This window comes from Podarcis bocagei, assembly GCF_964188305.1.
Source record: "Podarcis bocagei genome assembly, chromosome: 8".
In the NCBI taxonomy this organism is placed as follows: Eukaryota; Metazoa; Chordata; class Lepidosauria; order Squamata; family Lacertidae; genus Podarcis; species Podarcis bocagei.
The window spans coordinates 58,217,970-58,230,866 of record NC_138133.1 but is presented as its reverse complement, the minus strand read 5'-3'; the positions used below and the strand labels follow the sequence as shown (position 1 = coordinate 58,230,866).

At 41.6% G+C, this 12,897-nt stretch overlaps 1 protein-coding gene across 3 annotated transcripts in view; it reads right to left on the bottom strand.

Moving 5' to 3' along the window:
• LOC308592802 (uncharacterized protein C8orf34 homolog) overlaps positions 1-12,897 on the bottom strand; it is a 98,652-nt gene that overhangs the window by 12,109 nt on the left and 73,646 nt on the right. For 2 of the 3 annotated variants that reach the window (XM_081204659.1, XM_081204660.1), the window contains exons 11-12: positions 6,114-6,234; positions 1,531-2,033 (exon numbers count right to left, since the gene is read on the bottom strand). In XM_081204659.1, the coding sequence (XP_081060785.1) occupies positions 1,531-2,033; positions 6,114-6,234 (624 nt within the window). Of the gene's footprint in view, positions 1-1,471; positions 2,034-6,113; positions 6,235-12,897 lie in introns of all 3 variants that reach the window. The other variant, XM_081204661.1, reaches the window with a different exon arrangement.

Here is a 12,897-nt window from a genome sequence, read left to right as displayed (position 1 = left end):
TTCAGCATTCAGTTGTCACACTTCATAAAAGGCTGAGGGGAACACTGAGAATCTGATCCTCAAACCTATTTGTCTCAATTGGGACTCCACTTGTAGAAAGGTCTGGAGATCTAAAAGACTAAATGTGCATATAAGTGCATTTAGGAAAGGATTTAAAAACTTGATTTATTCATTCTGTAGCAATAATAAAAACATTTATCTACGTTACATTGATTGGTTTGATTTTGAAATGAGCTAGTAATACAACACACCTGCACATTTGCTACAGCATATTCCCTGCCAACAGAAATGCAGGCATGTGTACAAGAACTAAGATCATCAAGCAACTTATAATTCTTTCAGACAGAACTCCGAAACTAAAATTTTGCACTTTTTACAAAAAGAACTTCACAGATGACATGTTAATCATTGCCAAATTCTTTAAGCATCACTCTTTGCCTGTTTAGAAAAAAATGCCTGCTTATAACATGGTCTCTCTGTAAGGATAGGAAGAGCTTTAAAGAATATCACTTACTAGAAATGGGACAGAAAATGTTCTAGCATTCATTCTTCAAACATTGCACATTTTAATAATTTGGCCATTAAAAAAAACCACAGATCTGACATTGAATTACTAAGCAAATTATGACAGATTCGTGGACTGCTGAGGATAAAATTCCTTTACTGAAGCTTCACACCTACCTGAAGCAATTAAATAAACTGCGTCCCAGCCATATTCAATCTTTTGTGGGTTACTGGTGCCATAGCACAATATCCCAGTCTCATACAATGGATGGGAAGGGACAGGTTTATTTCCTTACAACACAAATGGTACCTGAGATCCACAGATGGTACCTGAGATCCACAGACACACTGGATCTCACAAAACAAAATTCTCTGTGGAATTCTACTTGTGAGCAAAAAGGAGGTATGTGAATCCTCCTCGCAATTTGCTTTCCAAATATGAAATATAAATCTCAACTTTTTCTTTTAGGAGTGTTAACACCACTCTGAACATGCAACATTTGCCATTAACTCTTGTCATAACATGAAAAGAGTCTGCTCAACTAGGACAGTGGTCCATTGAATTCAGCATCTTGTTCTCACAGTGGCTAACCTGAAGCCTATGGAAGCAGATTTTGCTATCTTCCCTTTCCACACACACTCCAGCTCCTAGTGCCATGTCCCACAGTTACTTCAAAAAAATACCCCAACCCACTGGAGCAGATTTTCAGGGAGTAAGAGGGCTAAAGAAAGAAATCTGCAAAATTTGCCTTCCTTCAATAGAAACCGCTGGCAAGAGATAGAGAAATAAATACATGCACGCTTATGCACATGTGTGTACACACAGACTAGATATATAATTAAAGCAATTTGAACACCACTATGAACAAGTAGGTGTTGGATCTATTCTCAAACATTATATGATAATATATGGGCAATATACGAATAGTCAACTGATTTCAATAGGTCAGATCTGAGTATGACTTACCTGGATATATACAGGATTCTGATTTACTGACAATTTTTGCTTTCAAATATATAACTTACTTCGGACACACTGCTTCTTTGAGTGACGTTTCCTAGAGTGTCTCCGCTTGTTTCCAGGAGCCCTGAGGGAGTGGTGATGGTCCTCCCAAGTTGGTTCTTTGATATTAAAGACCGGCTTCTCTGCATACTAACGACTCCTTCCTTGTTTCCTTGGTTGCTAGGGGAAAGAGGTTTTTGCAACAAAGCATTTGGGGCTGCAGGTCTGTTTGCTGGAGCTGGGAGCACAGAAGACCTGTTGGTCTGTGTACTGGTAGACTGAGGCCTACTGTTTGTGACACTTGAGACCTGCAGTCTATTGTTGCTGGATAATGGTGGTGATTTGTTTCTTTGAAGCTGGAGCTGATTATCTTTCCCAGTCAGACTTGGCACTTGAGGTCCTGAATCCTGGCTTGGTGGAACTTTAAAATTTCCTTGGTGATCTAGTGCAACTAAATTAGTTTGTTGGCTACTGGTAATCCGCAATAGTCTTCCTTCTTCCCACAGCGCAAGGTCCTTTGCAATGTCTGCACAGGCACAAAAGTAACGCAATATAACAATAACTGAAATCCCTGTATCTTATTGATCATCATGTTTATTCGAACTTGAGGATATAGTTTATTTCTTTCTCTAATACTAGGGAACTTGGATTCATATCAGCAAGGGAATTACTAAGCAGTTTCTGGCAAGCCACTTTCTTGGACTCATTCCTCACAATCATTTCTGATAGAGAAACCTCTACAAGCAGATGTCATATTCTGCCAGGGAAAAAGTTGGATATAACTAAAATAATACTACTACTAATAATAATAGCAATAGTAATATTCTGATGGTAATCTAAGCAATCTGGTCTGGAATAGGACTCTACTGCAGTACATTCTGCCACAACCCACATGATGGGTTGCAGTATCACTACGCAGGAGAGAATTCATAAAAAATACCATCTTGAAATTTTACAGACATCAGCATATCCCTAAAGAATCTCTTTTTTGTCATGATGTGGTGAGTGCCAGACTTCTCTAAATTCCTAGGTCCAGTAAAAAAGGTAAAGGTACCCCTGCCCGTACGGGCCAGTCTTGACAGACTCTAGGGTTGTGCGCTCATCTCACTCTAGAGGCCGGGAGCCAGCGCTGTCCGCAGACACTTCCGGGTCACGTGGCCAGCGTGACAAGCTGCATCTAGCGAGCCAGCGCAGCACACGGAACGCCGGTTACCTTCCCGCTAGAAAGCGGTCCCTATTTATCTACTTGCACCCGGGGGTGCTTTCGAACTGCTAGGTTGGCAGGCGCTGGGACCGAGCAACGGGAGCGCACCCCGCCACGGGGATTCGAACCGCCGACCATGCGATCGGCAAGTCCTAGGCGCTGAGGCTTTACCCACAGCGCCACCCGCGTCCTAGGTCCAGTAGGTGTTAGAATTTAATCAAGGCTTGGGGAGTTAAACTGGATGCTAGACCCCTAATCCCTGGATTTAGCTTCCTGTGTTCAGGAGATCACCTGGGAGATAGGCCTTTACGAGAACAAAGGAAAGCCAGACTGAAAATGGGTGAGACCCCTCCTCCAGCTCTGAGATACTTAGAAGAACTAAAGCCAGAGTTTGGTGTAGAGTTGGATGTGATGTGACCTGGAGAAAAAAAGGTTGCAGGCTGGTAAAGACAGCAAGCTGGAGGGAGGGTCAGAGCACAATGATAGATTTCTGTTTGAATCCAAGGCTGCAGCTATGGCAATCAGTGGTTTAATGGACAGCTTTGTTTAATTTAATAAAAAGGTTAGAACAGGTATTGCTATTGCTGCGATACTATTAACATAAGGAGTGGAGAAAATGATGCCATCAATTATTATTTTAAAAAATGATTTTGCATGCATTAAGCTTTTTCTTTTAAAAATAATAATAACAATACATATCACTTCACTTCACAATTTGGAGACTACCTGTTTAAATTGTCTGGGTCAATAGATGACAATGCGAATGCCATAACTTAAACCAAATGTGGAATGAGCTCTCTCACAATTAAATTAACCTGTGTTTTTGCAAATGACTGGGTTCATTGACTTATCTACAGTGAATAAGAAGGTATGTTGGAAAACTGATATATGCTGTTTATGTTTCAATGAGAGTTCAATGAACATCATAACTTTTGGCCCAAGATGCTATCTAAAAAACTGATTGGTTCTGCTGATAAGCAAAGCATTTCAATCATTTCTCCACAGCTAATTTAAAGATTTCCACTACAAAATGGTTTTCATTTATTTAGCATAGAATATATATGTTGATTTTGAACATCAGCTTTTCCCAGCGGAAGAAAGGAAATATTTCAAAAGAGAATATAGTGCCACCAAATATTTCGATGTATTTGGCATATTAATTTATTTAAGAAAGTTCTCATTTGTGGCACATAAATTGAAATAGATACAGACATAGAATATTAAATGGGACTATGAAAGGTCTGTGCAGGTAATAAGTCTGGGAAGTTGATGGATGCCTCACAATCAACCAGAGCCTAGCACTTGGTGATCTGAAGGACATCTACTTATTTACCTATCTACCTTTCTGGACTTGATTTCTAGAGGTAGCAGTTGGTGGGATGCCACTGTTCTCCCAGCTTCCATAGATAACATGATTCTGACGCTTACTGGGAGGGGAAAGGTGCGGGGAGCTTGGCATTGCACAGATATGATGGCAAGAGCGGCAAATTGGCTCCACCACACTGCACAGCTCAGAGCTCCCCATGCCTCCCCATACAACGTGGGCCTGTAGCATGTTGTGTTTGAAAGCCAGGAGAGCAGCAGCAGCAGCAGCAATAGCAGCACCTCCACTGGCCACTACTGGTTACTAAAGTAATGTCTAAACAGCAGAGCTTTCCACCCTGAATATCTTGATGGGCAGAAGCAGGAGCATAGCTGTCAACCTTCCCTTTTTTGGTGGGAAATTCCCTTATTTCAGCACCGTTTCCCACTGCTTCCAGCTGCTATCCTGGATTGTTAGATATCCCATAGACTGTCCCTGGGACAGGTGAAGCTGCTGGTCCCTTATTTTCGAGGCTGCTGATCCCTTATTTTCAAATCTGAAAGTTGACAGCTATGAGCAGGGGGTAAATGGTAGTGGTAGGTGACACAGACATAGGGGAGCAGCATCACTAATTAAACCTCATCCTTATATGGTGAACACTGGGGTGAAGTGACGCTGAGCAATGATATTGAACGGGCCAACAAAGACGTGTTCAAATAACCCAATAAACCTTGGATGCTTCTAGCTACTAGGCAGCTATCCCCCAGATCTGTGCCCTGCGGAGCACTTGAAGTAATAGTGGGTCCCCACCCCTCTGCCAACTTATATATCCTCCCCTGATGGATTGCGCACCTGCAACCTGAGACTTCTCCTGCATGGAGGTGTGCCTCCTGCCCACACACTTGGGAGCTCCCCCCCCCCAGTACCAGACATCATGCTATTAACAGATTATTTCAACGCGTGTTTTCGCCCCATGCAAAAAGCACCCATAGCTCAGTGGCAAGAGCTTTGCAAGCAGAATGTCCCAGGTTCAATCCTCAGCATCTCCAGGTAGGGCTGACAAGGACTCCTGCATGAAACCCTGAAGAGCAGCTGCCATTCAAAACTGAGCTAGATGAACCAATGGTCGGACTTGGCATAAGGCAGCTTCTGGTGTTCCTGTCCAAAGTGTTGTGTTTAGAACTGGGATAAAGTCTGACTGTGGAAACTAAGGATGAAGAACTGGGATCAGTTCTCTTCTGGACCTTGGTGATACCGGATAATGGAAGACCATCTTTGAACAAGAAAATTCCACTTGCCCTGTTTCCTTGACAATCAGAGTTTCTTTCCTTTATGGACCTAATCTTGTGACCCCTTCACTGTGACTATTCTCCAGAAGAAGAAGAAGAAGAAGAAGAAGAAGAAGAAGAAGAAGAAGAAGAAGAAGAAGAAGAAGAGTAGTAGTAGTAGTAGTAGTAGTTTGGATTTGATATCCCGCTTTATCACTACCCTAAGGAGTCTCAAAGCGGCTAACATTCTCCTTTCCCTCCCTCCCCCACAACAAACACTCTGTGAGGTGAGTGAGGCTGAGAGACTCCAGAGAAGTGTGACTAGCCCAAGGTCACCCAGCAGCTGTATGTGGAGGAGCGGGGAAGCGAACCTGGTTCCCCAGATTACGAGTCTACCGCTCTTAACCACTACACCACACTTGCAGTAATTACTGCAAGACCAGGCACCTAAGGGTTATCCTTCAGATTGCAGGTACAATGTGATGGCTTCAGAGGATAATATTTCCTTCATACTTTGAGTTTTCTGGAGCCATTTGGGAAGATTTATACAGTGCTGTTTTAGCAGTAATAACAATAATTCACTAACACTGAATGTTACTGAGCTATGGAAACAAATGTGTAAGGAAGCTGTCCAGATATATTTTGATTATGATCTACAGGCAAGCTTCGATGTCTGTCTTAAAATGAGTATTGTTGACTCAAAGTACCACAGTAACAAAGGCTGGGAAAAGAAAAACCACCCCTGTTAACACCTTATTGTTCAATCCATTAAAATCTGTCCTGAAATTTCTTCCCCAAGCAAATGCTAGGGTTTTATGCCACTATACCTACCAGCAAGGTGTTTTTCCATGGTTTGAAGTTCTTTTGCAGCCAATGAATCTTTCAATAGCTTCTGGCTTTGGGAGTCTCCACTGCTGGAACTCATGATGTCTAGATCCCAAACTGGTTGATTCTGGCATGATAAAAAAAAACCAGGGAGAATGCTAAAATGTTTTTGTATACTTATTAAAAAAGGTAGTTACCAAACATCAAAACGGCATGTTCTTTTCATTACATAATTGAGACAGTCTGGTACTGCTTACCTCTATAGAGACTGGCACAAAATATGGCAGCATACTGGGCCGAAATTTGAAATGGTTTATACTCTCTGTGATCCCACTGACTTCAGTGAGAGTGCATTTAGTTTAAGTCAACATCAACTTGGCCTCAATATCTATATAATTCATCACCTCTGGGGACAAAACAGCATTTCTAGTGCTGTTGTATCATTGCAACAAAATATAAAAATAAAATATTCCTTTCAGAAGGAACTAGTCGTGGTGCCCTTACTGTACTTTGGGAGGACTGTTGGCAACGAAAGCATTTGTGCTGTCATTGGGTTATTGAACACTGCAGTGCTCAGAATTACTTATATTTTTTTGGACGCTAACTTTTAGAAGTTGTTTCATGAGAAACCATGAAGTAAACTTGGTAGTTTCTTTTTACATTCAGAGAAGCTAACAAAAAACATATGACCAGATGTGGAATACCGTTAAAACAACAAGCATGTAGGTTAATTAAAGTAGAAATTAGCTATCCATTAGAGCACAATTTACTTTATTTATTACATTCATATCTTTCACTCTCTTCAAAGATCTTGAGGAAGTGTACATGGTGTCCCATCCATTTTATTCTCAAAACAATCTTATATGGTAGTTCTGGCTGAAAAGTGTCTGACCAGCCCCCATGGTCACATGGCCAAGTAGAATTTGAACCTTGGTTCACAGATCTGTTAATATATTTTCTGAGTTTCTAAGAAATGTGTTCATAACAAATGAACACGATACCATGAAATTATATGCCTATACATAAACCACAATTTTTTTTTCTTACAGAACCCCAAAGCCTTTTGTTTAGCCGTAAACACATAAGCTGCTGTGTTTATGCAAAAACATTTAAACTGTGAAGCTCCACGTTAGCACAGGAAAGAAAATCTGGCTGCATTTAAATATCACATCAATCAACTTTATAAAAGCGGCTGGAGATTATATCTGGTGTATTTCCTTACTAATGCAGAATTTGGAATGAGAGTGTTCCAACTGACTTTGAGGTCCAGTGCCGAGGGCCTTCTGGCGGTAGTGGCAGTTACAGGGAACCAGACAGAGGGCCTTCTCGGTAGTGGCACCCGCCCTGTGGAACGCCCTCCCACCAGAGGTCAAAGATAAAAACAACTACCAGAGTTTTAGAAGACATCTGAAGGCAGCCCTGTTTAGGGAAGCGTTTATTGCTTGACAGACTATTGTACAGTGGTACCTCTGGTTAAGTACTTAATTCGTTCCGGAGAGGTCCGTACTTAACCTGAAACCGTTCTTAACCTGAAGCAGCACTTTAGCTAATGGGGCCTCCTGCTGCTGCCACGCCGCCGGAGCACGATTTCTGTTCTCATCCTGAAGCAAAGTTCTTAACCTGAAGCACTATTTCTGGGTTAGCGGAGTCTGTAACGTGAAGCATATGTAACCTGAAGCGTATGTAACGCGAGGTACCACTGTATTTTAATATTTTGTTGGAAGCCGCCCACAGTGGCTTGGGAAACCCAGCCAGATGGGCAGGGTATAAAATTATTATTATTATTATTATTATTATTATTATTATTATTATTATTATTATTCCTATAGCAGAATAGGTTTAATTTTGAAAAGCTCTATTTTTGTCCCCACATTTAGCATTCAGTCCTCAAATCATGAAATCATGTAAACAGAAAAGCTAAAAACATACCCACACATGTACAACCCTGTGTGTTTCACATACTTTGTTAGACTCTTGTATCTGCAAACACATGTTGTCATTACAATTTCAGATGCTTAACTAGGTCAACTGACATCTGGTGAGGGAAAGTGTTCCCTAAGAGGAAGTGGGGCACATATCTGGGTCCATCTACATGTCTGAAAGCGGTGCCATCTTTACTCCCAACCAATTGGCTTGGTACAGGAAACTAGTAAGACAATGATTTCTGTCCGATAATTTTGTGTGTCAGCATCCAAACCTACAACCAAGGAGTACATTATCCTTTTCAAGTGTTTTGCTAGCAGCAGCGGCTCACAAGGGGGGGGCAGTGGCATTATCCTGGCAGCACTGCACTCATTGGCCTAGCAGCAGTGGTTAATGAGGAGGCAGCAGCAGTGGCATCTTCACCCTACCAGCCACCCCTGGATCCATTCTGCTGTAAGGCAATATCCTGACCAGGCAGGCATCTCACAGGTACAGCCTATTTCTTTGTTGCTACTCTCCTCTGGAAGCTGTGTCCCCATGGGGACCAGAGAACATTTAGTGGCCCTAGTGTTCTTTCTTACTGCTTCCCATCATGAATGAAAGGTCCCCTTCCTGCAAAGGCTACACTCTGCCCAAACAGTGAGCAAATGTCTATCACCCCTCTTTTAAGATGGGGCACTGCAGAGTTCTGTTCCAAAGAACTTTCCAGATTCTGTTCCTTGTGGCACCCTCTCAGCGCTTGCCCAACTAGAACAAATAGCCAAGTGACATCTCAAACCTAAAAGTGTGAGCGAAGGTAGCGGCTGCAGCCTCCCTCAAACCCCTGAAGGTTAGGAACTGGCTTTGGGCAGTGAGGTAAGAAGCAGATGCACAAGTGGCGTGTGTGTCTGCTTTTCACACCTGCTGTGCAATATCCAAGGTGGGACTCTCACACAATCCCGGCAGTGAGATATGGAAATCGTAAGTGCATCTGCTACTGATGCACGTCTGCATTACATCAGAAACGCAACAGATACACAAGTCACTCATGGATTCAGGGGTGAAGCAAGGTGGGTGCAACCCGCAAAAGCTCCCTCAACTCTGGACCCAAACCCTGGAATCCTCAAAAAACCTCAACAACTTTGGCCAACCCTCCCATAAAAACAACTCAACAACTTTGGTCCAACAACTTTGGTCCAACAATGGGTAGATCACAGGCAGCCTTTTTATACTGTGAGTAGATCGTAGTCGCTTGGGAGTCCAACTAGATTTCAATGGGGGAGCGGGGTTGACAAGAAATTTTCCACTCCGGGTACCACCTGACCTTGCTACGCCACTGCATGGATCTGCTTCTTGCAAATGACAGCAGTCTCTCCAAAGACTGATTTAGAAAGCTAAGCAGCAGCCTAGGACTTTGTGAAGTTCTGTCACTCCTTCTAGCTTCTAAGCCTATCTGCTCACCCTCTGAGTTGTCAGTGCAGCTAGAAACACTGGTTGTGAGAATAAAAGGCTTCTTTAACTTTCCTTCCCTGCATTATAGCAGTTTCCTCCACAGATCAGGTAGACTAGGCAGAGCACTATCATTAGTAGGTGCCAGACCACTTAAAAACTGACTCCACAATGACATCTGGCGGTCAGACTGAGATTCTCCAGCCTCTGCTGATAATAACGTTGAAGCCAATGAATAAATAATACACTAAATGACTTGAAGAAACTCTTCAGTACTGATGGTAGACATTTAGGTTTCCTTCCTCTGAAATATTGTCCCGTCTGCAAATGGTGAAATTCCAGAGATGGGAACATGTCAAACAAACTTCTTGGGGAACTGATCAATGAAGAGATACTAGTTCTTGAAAGATTTCAACGAATATGTCATACACTTAAGACACACGTGATAGCTCTATGTTACTGCCTTATGTATATATGTATATATGTGTACTCTGTGAAACAAACACATGTTTCTGCTTCCTACCTCATAAATATGGCCTGTAATACCATAGCTGATATGATTATTCAAGCTTGTCATTAGTTTTCCAAATGCTTGGGCATGACTGATGACATTTAGCACAGCACACAGCTACAGGAAAACGGTAGCAGTTATTTGTCTGCTTTCTCAATAAAGTTTTGATGTTTGAAAAAACAAAACCTTTAATGGCGGACAAGACCATCAATGGCTACTAGCCATAATGTCTATGTAAGCATTAACCCTACGGTCTTCCTACCTGAGCTTTACCTAGTGCCCTTAATCCACAAATCCTCCCCAGTAGGGGAGACAACAAATATGTCAACAGACTTCCCAGCTGCCATATAAGCTTCAAGCATGACTCTTGATCATGCTGCCATAAATGCACATTGAACAGAAACACTTATGAGTTCTGTTTGGGTAGCCAGTTGTGGTTATTGCATTCTTCCCTGACAAGGCGAGTATACAGGGCAGAGTCAAAATGGCACTTATTCTCATATTATGCATGGTTTTTCTTAGTGCAAAGATCATCACATTTATTTTCTTGAATTAAAGGCCATAGCCCCACATAGCTCTAATTGATCACTACAGCCCTGCTGCTTTCCAGAGACTCTGACACCAAAACCAACAATTGGCAGATGAACTAAGAGAAACAAAGCGTAGCTGGGTGTACAGGCAAACTCAGAATCACAGAATTGTATAGCTGGAAGGGAGCCTGAGGGTCACCTTCTTCCACGATGTCTTGTACTTGCCATACACCTCGGAATTTTGGAAATCTTTCCCACAAAGTGTGCTTTAATTATACTGAGATGCTACATCAGGTATTCTGGAAATGCGTGGGAAGTTTAATATGTTGGGAAGCTTTGCAGCTCTGGCTCCTGCTGCCAGATAAGCCTGCGAACTTGGAAATGGATGGGCAGCAGGTCTAAGCAAGCACTGGCTGAGGGCCTTCTGGCGGTTCCCTCACTGCGAGAAGCAAAGTTACAGGGAACCAGGCAGAGGGCCTTCTCGGTAGTGGCTCCTGTCCTGTGGAACACCCTCCCATCAGATGTCAAAGGAATAAATAACTATCTGACGTTTAGAAGACATCTGAAGGCAGCCCTGTTTAGGGAAGTTTTTAAATGACTGATGTTTTAATGTATTTTTAATCTCCTGTTGGAAGCCGCCCAGATGGGCAAGGTATAAATAATAAATTACTGTATTTTTCGCTCTATAAGACGCATCTAGTTTTTGGAGGAGGAAAGTAAGAAAAAAAAATTCTGAATCTCAGAAGCCAGAACAACAAGAGGGATCACTGCGCAGCGAAAGCAGCGATCCCTCTTGCTGTTCTGGCTTCTGGGATAGCATTCGCTCCATAAGACGCACACACATTTCCCCTTACTTTTTAGGAGGGAAAAGGTGAGTCTTATAGAGCAAAAAATACAGTATCATCATCATCATCATCATCATCATCATCTGTGGACTCTGCCAAGCTGATCAGGCCCTGGGCATTTCTGACCTTGTTTATATTGTGTTTTCAAAGAGTCCTTTCTCACTTGTTTATAATTCTCTTTGATATTATTGCTATTATTTGCTTTAGTTAGTGAAGCAACATATAGACCAACCTATATGCGGCACCATATCAACAAAATACCCCAAGATGTGGTGGTGAGATTTTATACTACTTACCTAGAAATTCTGTTTGCTGTGGTGTTTTTATTTTGTTTGAAAATGTTAATAAAATTCCAATATATAAATCTAGGGCACTTTCTTTCTTAATATTTGAACTAGAGCAGCATGGCCCTACAGCTTTAAGGTGGTTTTTGTATCTCAGACAATGACTTAGTCAAACACAGTTAATATTAAAATCAAGTACACATTGGCAGTTCTTTTTTAATTGTGACCTTGATATTACTGGCATTTTTATTTCATTGTAATGACCTTTGGCTATGCACAATAAAACTGTGACTGGCTGAATCATGACAATTTTCAGACAAAGGAAATTATTAAAGCGTTCTTGTCCATGTTACTTTTGGAACTGGATTTCGGCTACTCTTACCTAAGATTGAACTGAGGCAAGGCCCCAGATATCGCAGCAGTGGAAAACTGTTCTCAAGCAATATATCTAAGATGTATCTGCCAGCAGCTGAGGTCAGCCACATGTCAGTTTAAAAGTTTTCCCCCATGTCTTCATTATTTTTTCACTTACATTATATTTATTTTTGTCTTTACTCAAGTTACTACAGATAAATTCTTCCTGGCATGAACATTAACAGAAAGAAAAGACCCAAATTCAATCATTACTTATCTGGTTCTTTACATTTTTGGAAAATACTGTAAGAGTGTAGGAAAAAGGAAACATGCCTGAATATCAGCGTATTAAGAAACAAGATCAACCATCACTTGTGTCTAGTTTCAGCACTGCATCTGACCAGACACAAGTGATTTTTTGCTCTCCCATTTAGGAAATATACAAAACTGAAACACATTAAAACTATGACAAATCTCAGGGCCAAAATTTGCATGACTGATGAGGTTTCTTCAAAGGTGTGCTCAATTAAACAGCACAAGAGATTTCAGTTTTAGTATACCCAAAAGCAAATTGAATGATACTGGTTTTGTTCACTAAAGTAGGTTGTTCCTCAATCAATACATTTCCTTTTATTTTAATGGCTCTTTATTGTAACAAATGCTAGCTATAGCTGAGTTGACTAGTCCTTATTCCCCCAGGACCATAACATAAACTTGGATCTGCCAAGTTGGGGAATCTGATGGAGTTGTTCTGGCTTACAAAGTTGTGTTCCCACTAATCTATGCCCCATTGGCTTCATCTGGTTTTCTAGAACTGGGGTTTTGTCACTCAGTACTTCTACACTAGAAAGCAACTTCTAGTTCAAGAATAGTCAACTAGGTTCTTTTAACAGTTACTATGTCCTAAAGAAAAAC